We start from the raw sequence: 16,543 nt of genomic DNA, 5'->3' as shown, positions 1-16,543 counted from the left end.
GTTTCTCTGAGATATACAGTACAATCTTTGGGGGGAAATCATTTGAAGTTCTCCTTATGAGCTATTGTATTGAATTTGCACTCTTTTTAGTTTTTCCTTTAAATGTCCAATTATTTGTTCGAAGTGTGATGGGATCTATACCCAAGATGGTTGAGTTCTATAATATCTGTACCTGAAAGGTATTTTCCCTCTTAAATGCCTTGTATGGGGATAAAACGGCAATCAATATTAATAGCTGTAGCTAGTTAGATCAATTATCTTTAATGGCAATAGTAGCGACATCACTGTTCTTCAGTACAGATCCATTTTCACTCCCACCATACTGAATAAAAACCAAATGCCTCTATATTAAAACAGCATGGAGAACAACTGACAGTCGTCTCTTTTTCATCCCTTTCTCTGTTCAGTTACACATCCAGTTTTCACCTAAATGGAGCTCATTTAAAATAGCTGTGGAAAGGGAATGTAATCAAGTTTTGTTGTGGGATTCAAGTTTCAGTTTTTTGGGGGGCTTCCTCCCTTCCAGTGTTCAGTGGAGGAAGTCTATTAAATGATAACGTCACCTGTTTGATAAAGTATGAAATTGGATGTGCCGAAAAGTGGCCTCCGAGTCCAGCCATAGTGCTTAGCTGATCAAGAGTGTCTTTGTACATTTTATTTAATCATTTTTTGATGAATTATTCCCTCCAGTTGGGAGACCCATGAAGTGGCGCACAATTGGCCCAGCGTCGTCCAGGTTAGAGGATTTGGCCGGCTGGGATGTCCTTGTCGTCCAGGTTAGAGGATTTGGCCGGCTGGGATGTCCCTGTCGTCCAGGTTAGAGGATTTGGCCGGCTGGGATGTCCTTGTCATCCAGGTTAGAGGATTTGGCCGGCTGGGATGTCCTTGTCGTCCAGGTTAGAGGAGGATTTGGCCGGCTGGGATGTCCTTGTCGTCCAGGTTAGAGGAGGATTTGGCCGGCTGGGATGTCCTTGTCGTCCAGGTTAGAGGAGGATTTGGCCGGCTGGGATGTCCTTGTCATCCTTCGCGCTCTAGCAACTCCTTGTGGTGGGCCAGGTGCACGCTGACTTCTGTCGACCAGCTGTACGGTGTTTCCTCAGACACATTGGTGGAAGCAGTGCGGCTTGGCGGGATTGTGTTTCAGAGGACGCATGGCTCTCGACCCCCGTCCCGTCTGGGAGTTGTGGCGATTGGACAAGACGATAACTACCAATTGAGAAGAACAATAATAGAATCCAAAGTGTCTAGCTACTTCCTCCTCCAGGCAGGAAATGGGTGTTCTAAACTAGGGTACACATTTAGTTGACATGTCGAAGGATATATCTTCTGTGAACAAAGGGGAGGGGACACGGATATAGCAGAATTTAAAAGATGAACAAAATGATTATTTCTTTTTCTTTTACATTAATTACGAAGGGGTTGTGTTAAATGCGTTCAGTTGACTAGGTGTCTCCCTTCCCCCTTTACATTCGTATAGAAACATTTAGATTCTAGCATTTACAGAATGATGGCTGTGTGTTGTTTATTAAAGATGATATAAAAATGCAATACAAAACACGCTTCCAAACAAGAACAACATTCTAATATTAAAAAGGAACTCACCGATCAGGGCCCAGATTCACAAAACCTTAAGAAGAAATTTCTTCATTTTTTTCTTCCGTTAACTATAGACTTATGAAGAGATTTAAGCAAAGTTGCTATTCCTCAAAGGTTACTGGAAATGTTAATGCTTTTGTTTCTTAAGTTTTTTGCGTGAGAAATGTTTTGCGATTCTGAGCCCAGGTCACGTTTTCCGTCTTGCCGTGCACATCAATCAACAAGTAGAGGGAATGATTTGATTGAACCCCTAGATAACGTACATATTAATAACTTCAGTTTCTTGATTACTTTGTGCAAACAAATCCATTCCCAGTTAATTTTGACTCGACTTGGATCAATAAAAAAAAAACATTTTAATGGTTACAGGAAAGTGCACTTAGTGGGTCCGCCCAGCGTAATGTCCCAGCTGCATAGGGGAACAGGCTTATGATCAACAACCATGGAGATCATTGGCTTTTACAGCATTTTGACACAAAGGTGAAAGGTCACGAGCCAATTAACCATTTCCTTGCTCTTTATGAGGAAGCTCTAGACTCATGATAGTGCGCATGGCTTTAAAACAAAAAGGTGTACTCAATGCAATGCCACAAACATAATTATAAGAAAACAATACTGGACTACAAGAGTTACGTAAAAATAGACAAAAGGGATAGAAGTAGAAAAGGAACTACATCGAATAACAATATTTGAGCCATCGGAGAAAAAAAAATGTATATTTAGATTATGCTACGATGAAAGAAGAAGGCGGTGACTGTGATACAAGAAGTTTTTCAGTACAGAGAGCGAGTTGACCCTATTGGCTGTTTGGGGGCCCAATGGGAACTCTGGAGATTGTAGGCATCCTGTAGGAGACGTGGTCACGTTCCGGCCTTCACACCTCTGGCACAGAGTGGTCCATGGCTGACCGCAGCAGACCACTGGACATTCTAAAAAGACAAACACATTCTATTAATCCAAATGATCATAAGTGTTCCACCAACTGTACCAACCTGAGACCGTATAATGCGATTCCTTAAAACTCCTAACTGCTTACCTCTTGACCATGTGTTCGTAGATGAACTTGGGCATGATGGTGATGGTCATGGCTGTAGGAGAGGTGGTCAGGATGTCCTTGATCTGAGCATCCTGCACATCAACAAACAGTATTAACATATACTGAGTGGCCAGTTTATTATGTACACCACTCTGTTCACGAAACAGGATCACTTCTACAGACAGTGAGTCACGTGGCCGGGGCTTGCTATAAAAAGCAGACAGACAGGCATCCAGTTAGTGTTGGATTGAAGGTTAGAATGGACAAAACTAGTGACATGATCGTCGGTGCCAGGCTCGCCGGATACAGTATCTCAGAAACGGCCGGCCTCCTGGGCTTTTCACGTACGACAGTGTCTAGGGCATGGGAATTCAACTCTGACCTTACAAGGTCCGGAGCCTGCTGGTTTTCTGATAATTCATTGCACACACCTGGTGTCCCAGGTCTAAAATCAGTCCCTGTTTAGGGAAGGGAACAATGAATATACAGTGGAACTGGCTTCGAGGTCCAGAGTTGAGTTTGCGGGGTCGAGGTTTTACAGAGAATGGTGCGACAAAACAAAACAAACCAGTCAGCGGCAGTCCTGTGGGCGGAAACAGCTCGATAATGAGAGAGGTCGACAGAAAATGGCAAGAAATGTGCAAGCTAACAGGCGGGCCACAAATCCCGGAACACACACACAACTCGTCGATCCTCGTCATGGATTGGCTATTGCAGCATATATCCACACCGGGTTCCACTCCTATCAGCTAAAACAAGAAGCAGCTCCAGTGGGCATGAGATCACCAACACTGGACAACTGAGGAGTGGAAAAACACTGCCTGGTCCAACGAATCACAGTTCCTGTTGCGTCATGCTGAGTCAGGATTTGGTGTGAGCAGCGTGAGTCCATGGACCCATCCTGCCTGGTGTCAACGGTACAGGCTGGTGGCGGTGGTGTACTGATGTGGGGAATGTTTTCCTGTCACACGTCGATAACAATCGAGCAACGATTGAACGCCACAGTGAATCTGAATGTTGTTGCCGACCAAACCCAATAAGAGAGTCTTTGGGATGAGATGGAATGGGCTGTTGGCAGCATGAATGTGCCACCGTCCAATCTACAGCAAATGCATGATGCCATTGCGTCAGCATGGAGCAAGATCCCTGTGGAACGTTTAAGACACCTTGAAGAATCCATGCCCTGAAGAATTCAGGCTGTTCTGGAGTCAAAGCGGGGGTCAGACCCGGTAATAGACTTAATAAACTGGCCACTGAGTGTACATTCAACTTTGGGACAATGATTCATCGTCAGGGAGAAGTAACCATCAACTCTTGAAGTCAAAGCTCACCTTGAGGCCGATAACATTCTGTCCGTTGATCTCACAGATGTAGTGGGACGTCAGCAGGCCGTTGCGAGCGGCCGAACCATCCTTGACCAGCGAGGTGATGTTGCCCGACTTGAAGATGAACCCAACGTGGCCTGAGCTGTCTTTGTGCATGGTGACAGTACGCTGGAACGGCCTGAAGTCAGAACACAAACGACTCATGAGGTAGTTAATACTCAAGACGACCACTTAGTAGTAGTACAGTCCAAATCCTCCATTGTTTTTCATCGTGTCCTTTGCCTTTTCTCAAAATATCATACTGACCAAACAAACAACCTCTGATAATAGTAAAACACCACAACATGTAGTGTTGTGATATGACCAGCAGGAGGAGCCAGAGCTGTAGTGTTTGTCAGGTTCACAGAGCAACAAAGAACATTTTTACACTCCACTTACTCAAACATTCCCTCTTAATGGCCAGACATATTGATGAACATCAACACCTCATGACATAATCCAAGGAACTACTCCAAACTGATCAGACCGGACTACACTGCGGCCCTGCGTCGTCCAGGGTAAGGGAGGGTTTGGCCGGGATAGGGAAGGGTTTGTCTGGGGTAGGGAAGGGTTTGTCTGGGGTAGGGAAGGGTTTGTCTGGGGTAGGGAAGGGTTTGTCTGGGGTAGGGAAGGGTTTGGCCGGGATAGGGAAGGGTTTGTCTGGGGTAGGGAAGGGTTTGGCCGGGATAGGGAAGGGTTTGTCTGGGGTAGGGAAGGGTTTGTCTGGGGTAGGGAAGGGTTTGGCCGGGATAGGGAAGGGTTTGGCCGGGATAGGGAAGGGTTTGGCCGGGGTAGGGATGTCATTGTAAAATAAGAATTTGTTCTTAAACTGACTTGCCTCGTTAAAAAAAAAGGTTAAATAATTAAAATAGTATCTGCATGAAATAACGGTGGTCGTCACCTCCTTACCTGTCCCGGACAATGAGCTCGATGCGGGTCTCCGCAGCAACCTTCAGGGCTTTATGGGCCTTGTCCAAGCTCCAGCCAGCACAGTTCTGCCCGTTGATCTGGAGGACCTGGTCCCCGAAGCGCAGGCCCCCCAGGGCGGCCGGGGAGTTGGCCTGAACCAGCTGGATAAACACGCCCTGAGGAGACGGATGGATAACCGTAATCTGTAGTCTGGTTTGAGGACAGATGGATAACCGTAATCTGTAGTCTGGTTTGAGGACTGATGGTTAACTGTAATCTGTAGTCTGGTTTGAGGACAGATGGTTAACTGTAATCTGTAGTCTGGTTTGAGGACAGATGGATAACTGTAATCTGTAGTCTGGTTTGAGGACAGATGGGTAACCGTAATCTGTAGTCTGGTTTGAGGACAGATGGATAACTGTAATCTGTAGTCTGGTTTGAGGACAGATGGATAACTGTAATCTGTAGTCTGGTTTGAGGACAGATGGATAACTGTAATCTGTAGTCTGGTTTGAGGACAGATGGCTAACCGTAATCTGTAGTCTGGTTTGAGGACAGATGGATAACTGTAATCTGTAGTCTGGTTTGAGGACAGATACAGATAGATAACAGTAATCTGAGGACAGAGCCTAATTTACGACCAGACTACGGATTAGGGATATGATAATGACTCACATTGTCGATGGCTCTTAGCCTCAGGCCGACCTTCCTATCCTGGTCCTTACAGAGGATGATCTCACGCAGGCCGGGACGGATCTCTGCCCTCTTGATGCCCACGTCTGACCCAGTCACGGGACACACCATGCCGCTGATTCCCATGCCAGACGAAACCGCCACTTGCTGTGGAGAGAGGGAGGTGACATTAAGATAAGAGGGCGGAGATTTTTTTTTTTATTTTTTATTTTACCTTTATTTAACCAGGCAAGTCAGTTAAGAACACATTCTTATTTTCAATGACGGCCTGGGAACAGTGGGTTAACTGCCTGTTCAGGGGCAGAACGACAGATTTGTACCTTGTCAGCTCGGGGGATTGAACTCGCAACCTTCCGGTTACTAGTCCGACGCTCTAACCACTAGGCTACGCTGCCGCCCCGATTAGGGGCGGCAGCCCCGACTAGGCTACGCTGCCGCCCCGATTGGAAAATAGATGGTAGTGGAACGTTTCCATCAATAAGCAGTTGGTAGTGGAACGTTTCTATCAATAAGCAGTTGGTAGTGGAATGTTTCCATCAATAAGCAGTTGGTAGTGGAACGTTTCCATCAATAAGCAGTTGGTAGTGGAACGTTTCCATCAATAAGCAGTTGGTAGTGGAACGTTTCCATCAATAAGCAGTTGGAGATGGAACGTTTCCATCAATAAGCAGTTGGAGATGGAACGTTTCCATCAATAAGCAGTTGGTAGTGGAACGTTTCCATCAATAAGCAGTTGGTAGTGGAATGTTTCCATCAATAAGCAGTTGGAGATGGAACGTTTCCATCAATAAGCAGTTGGTAGTGGAACGTTTCCATCAATAAGCAGTTGGAGATGGAACGTTTCCATCAATAAGCAGTTGGAGATGGAACGTTTCCATCAATAAGCAGTTTTATTTTTATTTTATTTTTATTTCACCTTTATTTAACCAGGTAGGCTAGTTGAGAACAAGTTCTCATTTGCAACTGCGACCTGGCCAAGATAAAGCATAGCAGTGTGAGCATACAACAAAGAGTTACACATGGAGTAAACAATTAACAAGTCAATAACACAGTAGAAAACAAAGGGGGGGTCTATATACAATGTGTGCAAAAGGCATGAGGAGGTAGGCAAATAATTACAATTTTGCAGATTAACACTGGAGTGATAAAAGATCAGATGGTCATGTACAGGTAGAGATATTGGTGTGCAGAAGAGCAGAAAAGTAAATAAATAAAAACAGTATGGGGATGAGGTAGGTGAAAAGGGTGGGCTATTTACCAATAGACTATGTACAGCTGCAGCGATCGGTTAGCTGCTCAGATAGCTGATGTTTGAAGTTGGTGAGGGAGATAAAAGTCTCCAACTTCAGCGATTTTTGCAATTCGTTCCAGTCACAGGCAGCAGAGTACTGGAACGAAAGGCGGCCAAATGAGGTGTTGGCTTTAGGGATGATCAGTGAGATACACCTGCTGGAGCGCGTGCTACGGATGGGTGTTGCCATCGTGACCAGTGAGCTGAGATAAGGCGGAGCTTTACCTAGCATAGACTTGTAGATGACCTGGAGCCAGTGGGTCTGGCGACGAATATGTAGCGAGGGCCAGCCGACTAGAGCATACAAGTCGCAGTGGTGGGTGGTATAAGGTGCTTTAGTGACAAAACGGATGGCACTGTGATAGACTGCATCCAGTTTGCTGAGTAGAGTGTTGGAAGCCATTTTGTAGATGACATCGCCGAAGTCGAGGATCGGTAGGATAGTCAGTTTTACTAGGGTAAGCTTGGCGGCTTGAGTGAAGGAGGCTTGGCCCTCCAAATACACCTCCGCTGTCTTCAACCAGGATCTCAGCGATCACTGCCTCATTGCCTGTATCCGCTACGGAGCCGCAGTCAAACGACCACCCCTCATCACTGTCAAACGCTCCCTAAAACACTTCTGTGAGCAGGCCTTTCTAATCGACCTGGCCCGGGTATCCTGGAAGGACATTGACCTCATCCCGTCAGTTGAGGATGCCTGGTCATTCTTTAAAAGTAACTTCCTCACCATTTTAGATAAGCATGCTCCGTTCAAAAAATGCAGAACTAAGAACAGATACAGCCCTTGGTTCACCCCAGACCTGACTGCCCTCGACCAGCACAAAAACATCCTGTGGCGGACTGCAATAGCATCGAATAGTCCCCGTGATATGCAACTGTTCAGGGAAGTCCGGAACCAATACACGCAGTCAGTCAGGAAAGCTAAGGCCAGCTTCTTCAGGCAGAAGTTTGCATCCTGTAGCTCCAACTCCAAAAAGTTCTGGGACACTGTGAAGTCCATGGAGAACAAGAGCACCTCCTCCCAGCTGCCCACTGCACTGAGGCTAGGTAACACGGTCACCACTGATAAATCCATGATTATCGAAAACTTCAATAAGCATTTCTCAACGGCTGGCCATGCCTTCCGCCTGGCTACTTCAACCTCGGCCAACAGCTCCGCCCCCCCCGGAGGAGCCGACTCTTGATTTGATTTTCGATTGGAGATGTTTGATATGAGTCTGGAAGGAGAGTTTGCAGTCTAGCCAGACACCTAGGTACTTATAGACGTCCACATATTCTAGGTCGGAACCATCCAGGGTGGTGATGCTAGTCGGGCATGCAGGTGCAGGCAGCGACCGGTTGAAAAGCATGCATTTGGTTTTACTAGCGTTTAAGAGCAGTTGGAGGCCACGGAAGGAGTGTTGTATGGCATTGAAGCTTGTTTGGAGGTTAGATAGCACAGTGTCCAAAGACGGGCCGAAGGTATATAGAATGGTGTCGTCTGCGTAGAGGTGGATCAGGGAATCGCCCGCAGCAAGAGCAACATCATTGATATACACAGAGAAAAGAGTCGGCCCGAGAATTGAACCCTGTGGCACCCCCATAGAGACTGCCAGAGGACCGGACAGCATGCCCTCCGATTTGACACACTGAACTCTGTCTGCAAAGTAATTGGTGAACCAGGCAAGGCAGTCATCCGAAAAACCGAGGCTACTGAGTCTGCCGATAAGAATATGGTGATTGACAGAGTCGAAAGCCTTGGCAAGGTCGATGAAGACGGCTGCACAGTACTGTCTTTTATCGATGGCGGTTATGATGTCGTTTAGTACCTTGAGTGTGGCTGAGGTGCACCCATGACCGGCTCGGAAACCAGATTGCACAGCGGAGAAGGTACGGTGGGATTCGAGATGGTCAGTGACCTGTTTGTTGACTTGGCTTTCGAAGACCTTAGATAGGCAGGGCAGGATGGATATAGGTCTGTAACAGTTTGGGTCCAGGGTGTCTCCCCCTTTGAAGAGGGGGATGACTGCGGCAGCTTTCCAATCCTTGGGGATCTCAGACGAGATGAAAGAGAGGTTGAACAGGCTGGTAATAGGGGTTGCGACAATGGTGGCAGATAGTTTCAGAAATAGAGGGTCCAGATTGTCAAGCCCAGCTGATTTGTACGGGTCCAGGTTTTGCAGCTCTTTCAGAACATCTGCTATCTGGATTTGGGTAAAGGAGAACCTGGAGAGGCTTGGGCGAGGAGCTGCGGGGGGGGCGGAGCTGTTGGCCGAGGTTGAAGTAGCCAGGCGGAAGGCATGGCCAGCCGTTGAGAAATGCTTATTGAAGTTTTCGATAATCATGGATTTATCAGTGGTGACCGTGTTACCTAGCCTCAGTGCAGTGGGCAGCTGGGAGGAGGTGCTCTTGTTCTCCATGGACTTCACAGTGTCCCAGAACTTTTTGGAGTTGGAGCTACAGGATGCAAACTTCTGCCTGAAGAAGCTGGCCTTAGCTTTCCTGACTGACTGCGTGTATTGGTTCCGGACTTCCCTGAACAGTTGCATATCACGGGGACTATTCGATGCTATTGCAGTCCGCCACAGGATGTTTTTGTGCTGGTCGAGGGCAGTCAGGTCTGGGGTGAACCAAGGGCTGTATCTGTTCTTAGTTCTGCATTTTTTGAACGGAGCATGCTTATCTAAAATGGTGAGGAAGTTACTTTTAAAGAATGACCAGGCATCCTCAACTGACGGGATGAGGTCAATGTCCTTCCAGGATACCCGGGCCAGGTCGATTAGAAAGGCCTGCTCACAGAAGTGTTTTAGGGAGCGTTTGACAGTGATGAGGGGTGGTCGTTTGACTGCGGCTCCGTAGCGGATACAGGCAATGAGGCAGTGATCGCTGAGATCCTGGTTGAAGACAGCGGAGGTGTATTTGGAGGGCCAGTTGGTCAGGATGACGTCTATGAGGGTGCCCTTGTTTACAGAGTTAGGGTTGTACCTGGTGGATTTGTGTGAGATTGAGGGCATCTAGCTTAGATTGTAGGACTGGCGGGGTGTTAAGCATATCCCAGTTTAGGTCACCTAACAGAACAAACTCTGAAGCTAGATGGGGGGCGATCAATTCACAAATGGTGTCCAGGGCACAGCTGGGAGCTGAGGGGGGTCGGTAGCAGGCGGCAACCGTGAGAGACTTATTTCTGGAGAGAGTAATTTTCAAAATTAGTAGTTCGAACTGTTTGGGTATGGACCTGGAAAGTATGACATTACTTTGCAGGCTTCCTCCCCCTTTGGCAGTTCTATCTTGACGGAAGATGTTATAGTTGGGTATGGAAATCTCTGAATTTTTGGTGGCCTTCCTGAGCCAGGATTCAGACACAGCAAGGACATCAGGGTTAGCAGAGTGTGCTAAAGCAGTGAGTAAGACAAACTTAGGGAGGAGGCTTCTGATGTTGACATGCATGAAACCAAGGCTTTTTCGAACACAGAAGTCAACAAATGAGGGTGCCTGGGGACATGCAGGGCCTGGGTTTACCTCCACATCACCCGCGGAACAGAGAAGGAGTAGTATGAGGGTGCGGCTAAAGGCTATCAAAACTGGTCGCCTAGAGCGTTGGGGACAGAGAATAAGAGGAGCAGGTTTCTGGGCATGGTAGAATATATTCAGGGCATAATGCGCAGACAGGGGTATGGTGGGGTGCGGGTACAGCGGAGGTAAGCCCAGGCACTGGGTGATGATGAGAGAGGTTGTATCTCTGGACATTGGAGATGGAACGTTTCCATCAATAAGCAGTTGGTAGTGGAACGTTTCCATCAATAAGCAGTTGGAGATGGAACGTTTCCATCAATAAGCAGTTGGAGATGGAACGTTTCCATCAATAAGCAGTTGGAGATGGAACGTTTCCATCAATAAGCAGTTGGAACGTTTCCATCAATAAGCAGTTGGAGATGGAACGTTTCCCATCAATAAGCAGTTGGTAGTGGAACGTTTCCATCAATAAGCAGTTGGAGATGGAACGTTTCCATCAATAAGCAGTTGGAGATGGAACATTTCCATCAATAAGCAGTTGGAGATGGAACGTTTCCCATCAATAAGCAGTTGGTAGTGGAACGTTTCCCATCAATAAGCAGTTGGTAGTGGAACGTTTCCATCAATAAGCAGTTGGAGATGGAACGTTTCCATCAATAAGCAGTTGGAGATGGAACGTTTCCATCAATAAGCAGTTGGAGATGGAACGTTTCCATCAATAAGCAGTTGTAGTGGAACGTTTCCATCAATAAGCAGTTGGAGATGGAACGTTTCCATCAATAAGCAGTTGGAGATGGAACGTTTCCATCAATAAGCAGTTGGAGATGGAACGTTTCCATCAATAAGCAGTTGGTAGTGGAACGTTTCCATCAATAAGCAGTTGGAGATGGAACGTTTCCATCAATAAGCAGTTGGAGATGGAACGTTTCCATCAATAAGCAGTTGGTAGTGGAACGTTTCCATCAATAAGCAGTTGGAGATGGAACGTTTCCATCAATAAGCAGTTGGTAGTGGAACGTTTCCATCAATAAGCAGTTGGAGATGGAACGTTTCCATCAATAAGCAGTTGGAGATGGAACGTTTCCCAGACACTCCCACTAGCCTACACACTAAAGAGGAGCAGAGACCTCCCAGACACTCCCACTAGCCTACACACTGAAGAGGAACAGAGACCTCTCAGACACTCCAGGCTGTTGAGGAGTCCGTCAGTGCTGCTCTGGGAACACAGTGCTATGCTACACTGTACTCTGGTTTCTTTTTTTCTTTCTTTTTCCATGGTATCCAAATTGGTAGTTACAGTCTTGTCTCATCGCTGCAACTCCCGTACGGACTCGGGAGAGGCGAAGGTCGAGAGCCATGCGTCCTCCGAAACACAACCCAACCAAGCCGCACTGTTCTTTGACACAATGTCCGATTAACCCGGAAGCAAGCCACACCAATGTGTCGGAGGAAACACCGTACACCTGGCGACCGTGTCAATGTGCACTGCGCCATGACCGCCACAGGAGTCGCTAGTGCCTGATGGGACAAGAACATCAATGCCAGCCAAACCCTCCCCTAACCCGGACGACGCTGGGCTAATTGTGCTCTGCCCCATGGGTCTCCCGGTCGCAGCTGGTTGCGACAGAGCCTGGACTTGGGACCCAGGATCTCTAGTGGCACAGCTAGCACTGTGATGCAGTGCCTTAGACCACGGCACCACTCGGGAGGCCTGTATTCCGGTTTCTAAAGAGCCTGCTAGGAGTCCGTAGGACCGGGAGGACACCAGTATCGCAACACGAGTTAGTATCGTGGCAAGGAAACAAAACACAAAGCAGATTGAACTTCTTTAAGAACACAACCCTAATGTTGGAAACAAACATGATGTCATCCAGAGTCACATGTATTTATTTCTCAGGTTATAGAACACAATATTTGACACACAGCAGGTTTTTAAAGGACCAAAGAGTTTGGTTAGCTTTGTGTTTTCATTTTTGCCATGTTTTTTTTTTTTTGTGCAATACAGATACTGGTATCGTCCCGACACTATGAGTCCACTACTGAGAGCTCATCCAAAACCACTGTCCCTCCTGCCCCACCCTAAAACCTAGGCTACATGTCTCATTCATGTACAACTCTGACAAACCAAATCAAGCTCAAGTATCTCTTGTTGAACCCTGTGGTTTGAATGTAATCTCTCTCGTTGAACCCTGTGGTTTGAATGTATATTTACTAACTACAGTCTGAGTCGCAGTGTATACACTTCAGAATGTTTTTGTGAATGCAACCTATTCTGTGAAGCAGAGGGAACTTTATCCAGGGCCGTGCGGTCTTCTCCAAAGACCTACAAGATTGTGTGTACTGGTGTTAGCTGGCCTGATGGCACTGGGGTCTGCTCATCACACAGAGGAAATATCACCCAGTAAAAATAGACCTTACATAATATGACATTCAGGCATCTTATCCCTCACTCAGCCAATGAGGAGGAAGTACCGCTGAAATGAGGTCACAACTGACATCCTTCATTACAGACACATAGGGACACCATCTGACATACATCAGCAACAAGAAGTAGGCCTAAATCCTCCACACGCACAACTTACATTGTCTGCCATGGGCACAGAGGCCATGTTCCTCTGCACCTCATCACTGTCGAGGCTCAGGCCCATGTACTCTCCCAGCTCCTCCAGGTTAGGGTACAGGGCTAGGAGATAACACACAGTTAATATAGTTAATATATTTAAAAAAAATCACATGTTATTTGTCACACGCACCTAGTACAAAACAGGTGTAGACCTTACAGTGAAATGCTTACTTCCAAGCCCTTAACCAACAAGGGGAAAAAAAGTGTTAAGAAAGTATTTACTAAAATAAACTGAAGTTCAAAAAAATCATAATTAAAGAGCAATAACAGTAACGAGGCTTCATACAGGGGGTACCGGTACAGAGTCAACGTGCAGGGGCACCGGTTAGTCGAGGTAATATGTACATGTAGGTAGAGGTAAAGTGACTATGCATGGGTAACAAACAGAGAAGCAACAGTGTAAAAATGGGGGTGGGGGCAATGCAAATAGTCCAGGTGGCCATTTGATTAGCTGTTCATGCGTCTTATGGCTTGGGGATAGAAGCTGTTTAGAAGCTTTTTGGACTAGTACCGCTTGCCGTGTGGTAGCAGAGAGAACAGTCTATGACTAGGGTGGCTGGAGTCTCAACTTTTTGGGGCCTTCCTCTGACACCGCCTGGTATAGAGGTGCTGGACGGCAGGAAGCTTGCCCCAGAGATGTACTGGGCCGTACGAACTACCCTCTATACTGCCTTGCGGTCGGAGGCCGAGCAGTTGCCAAACGAGGTGGTGATGAAACCAGTCAGGATGCTCTCGATGGTGCAGCAGTATAACTTTTTGAGGATCTGAGGACCCATGCCAAATCTTCTCCTGAAGGGGAATAGGCTTTGTTGTGCCCTCTTCACAATTGTCATGGTGTGTTTGGACCATGAAAGTTTGTTGGACACCAAGGAACTTGAAGCTCTCAACCTGCTCCACTACAGCCCCTTAATGATGGTGTTGGAGTCGTGCTTGGCCATGCAGTCATGGGTGAACAGGGAGCACAGGAGGGGACTGAGCATGCACCCCTGAGGGGCCACCGTGTTGAAGATCAGCGTGGCAGATGTGTTGTTACCTACCCTTACCACCTGGGGGCGCCCCGTCAGGAAGTCCAGGATCCAGTTGCAGAGGGAGGCGTTTAGTCCCTGGGTCCTTAGCTCATCACTAAGCTAAGGACCCTGTAGTTCACGGTCCTCTGTAGCTCAGTTGGTAGAGCACGCACGGTCCTCTGTAGCTCAGTTGGTAGAGCACGCACGGTCCTCTGTAGCTCAGTTGGTAGAGCACGCACGGTCCTCTGTAGCTCAGTTGGTAGAGCACGCACGGTCCTCTGTAGCTCAGTTGGTAGAGCACGCACGGTCCTCTGTAGCTCAGTTGGTAGAGCACGCACGGTCCTCTGTAGCTCAGTTGGTAGAGCACGCACGGTCCTCTGTAGCTCAGTTGGTAGAGCACGCACGGTCCTCTGTAGCTCAGTTGGTAGAGCACGCACGGTCCTCTGTAGCTCAGTTGGTAGAGCACGCACGGTCCTCTGTAGCTCAGTTGGTAGAGCACGCACGGTCCTCTGTAGCTCAGTTGGTAGAGCACGCACGGTCCTCTGTAGCTCAGTTGGTAGAGCACGCACGGTCCTCTGTAGCTCAGTTGGTAGAGCACGCACGGTCCTCTGTAGCTCAGTTGGTAGAGCACGCACGGTCCTCTGTAGCTCAGTTGGTAGAGCACGCACGGTCCTCTGTAGCTCAGTTGGTAGAGCACGCACGGTCCTCTGTAGCTCAGTTGGTAGAGCACGCACGGTCCTCTGTAGCTCAGTTGGTAGAGCACGCACGGTCCTCTGTAGCTCAGTTGGTAGAGCACGCACGGTCCTCTGTAGCTCAGTTGGTAGAGCACGCACGGTCCTCTGTAGCTCAGTTGGTAGAGCACGCACGGTCCTCTGTAGCTCAGTTGGTAGAGCACGCACGGTCCTCTGTAGCTCAGTTGGTAGAGCACGCACGGTCCTCTGTAGCTCAGTTGGTAGAGCACGCACGGTCCTCTGTAGCTCAGTTGGTAGAGCACGCACGGTCCTCTGTAGCTCAGTTGGTAGAGCACGCACGGTCCTCTGTAGCTCAGTTGGTAGAGCACGCACTGTCCTCTGTAGCTCAGTTGGTAGAGCATGGTCCTCTGTAGGTCAGTTACTCAGTACCTTGTTGAAGCACCTTTGGCAGCGAATACAGCCTTGAGTCTTCTTGGGTATGATGCTACAAGCTTGGCACACCTGTATTTTGAGAGTTGCTCACATTCTTCTCTGCAGATCCTCTCAAGCTCTGTCAGGTTGGATGGGGAGCGTTGCTGCACAGCTATTCTCAGGTCTCTCCAGAGATGTTCGATCTGGTTCAAGTCCAGGTTCTGGCTGGAACACTCAAGGACATTCAGAGACTTGTCCCGAAGCCACTTCTCTGTTGTCTTGGCTTTGTGCTTAAGAATCGTTTCTTCTGCTGGAAGGTGAACCTTTGCCCCAGTCGGAGGTCCTGAGCGGTCTGGAGCAGGGTTTTCATCAAAGATCTCTGTACTTTGCTCCATTCATCTTTACCTGGATCCTGACCAGTCTACCAGTCTCCCTGCCGCTGAACAACATCCCCACAGCATGACACTGCCGCCACCATGCTTCACTAGTCTCCCAGTCCCTGCCGCTGAACAACATCCCCACAACATGCTGCCGCCACCATGCTTCACTAGTCTCCCAGTCCCTGCCGCTGAACAACATCCCCACAGCATGACGCTGCCACCACCATGCTTCACTAGTCTACTAGTCTCCCTGCCGCTGAACAACATCCCCACAGCATGACGCTGCCGCCACCATGCTTCACTAGTCTACCAGTCTCCCTGCCGCTGAACAACATCCCCACAGCATGACGCTGCTGCCACCATGCTTCACTAGTCTCCCAGTCCCTGCCGCTGAACAACATCCCCACAGCATGACGCTGCCGCCACCATGCTTCACTAGTCTCCCAGTCCCTGCCGCTGAACAACATCCCCACAGCATGACGCTGCTGCCACCATGCTTCACTAGTCTCCCAGTCTGCCTGCCGCTGAACAACATCCCCACAGCATGACGCTGCCGCCACCATGCTTCACTAGTCTCCCAGTCCCTGCCGCTGAACAACATCCCCACAGCATAACGCTGCCACCACCATGCTTCACCGTAGGGATGGTGCCAGGTTTCCTCCAGACGTGATGCTTGGCATTCAGGCCAAAGAGTTCAATCTTGGTTTCATCAGACCAGAGAATCTTCTTTCTCATGGTCTGAGAGTACTTTAGGTGCCTTTTGGCAAACTCCAAGCGGGCTGTCATGTGCCTTTTACTGAGGAGTAGCTTCCGCCTGGCAACTCTACCATAAAGGCCTGATTGGTGGAGTGCTGCAGAGATGGTTGTCCTTCTGGAATGTTCTCCCATCTCCAAAGAGGAACTCTGGAGCGCTTTCAAATTGACCATTGGGTTCTTAGTCACCTCCCTGACCAAGGCCCTTCTCCCCCGATTGCTCAGTTTGGCAGGGCGGCCAGCTCTAGGAGTCTTGTTGGTTCCAAATGTCTTCCTTTTAAGAATGATGGCGTCCA

The 16,543-nt window shown here is 48.2% G+C and overlaps 1 protein-coding gene across 3 annotated transcripts in view; it reads right to left on the bottom strand.

The window, feature by feature from the left end:
- Positions 1-1,363: 1,363 nt before the first annotated feature.
- LOC109868950 (syntenin-1-like) overlaps positions 1,364-16,543 on the bottom strand; it is a 30,918-nt gene continuing 15,738 nt past the window's right edge. For all 3 annotated transcript variants that reach the window (XM_020458725.2, XM_020458726.2, XM_031803915.1), the window contains 6 exons: positions 12,964-13,064; positions 5,581-5,745; positions 4,906-5,081; positions 3,964-4,135; positions 2,633-2,724; positions 1,364-2,525 (listed from right to left, as the gene is read on the bottom strand). In XM_020458725.2, coding sequence (XP_020314314.1) covers positions 2,471-2,525; positions 2,633-2,724; positions 3,964-4,135; positions 4,906-5,081; positions 5,581-5,745; positions 12,964-13,064 — 761 coding nt within the window. In that variant the 3' untranslated portion in view covers positions 1,364-2,470. The remainder of the gene's footprint in view (positions 2,526-2,632; positions 2,725-3,963; positions 4,136-4,905; positions 5,082-5,580; positions 5,746-12,963; positions 13,065-16,543) is intronic.

This window comes from Oncorhynchus kisutch, linkage group LG24 (assembly GCF_002021735.2).
Source record: "Oncorhynchus kisutch isolate 150728-3 linkage group LG24, Okis_V2, whole genome shotgun sequence".
NCBI lineage: Eukaryota > Metazoa > Chordata > Actinopteri > Salmoniformes > Salmonidae > Oncorhynchus > Oncorhynchus kisutch.
This window is presented reverse-complemented; position numbering and strand designations above follow the sequence as displayed.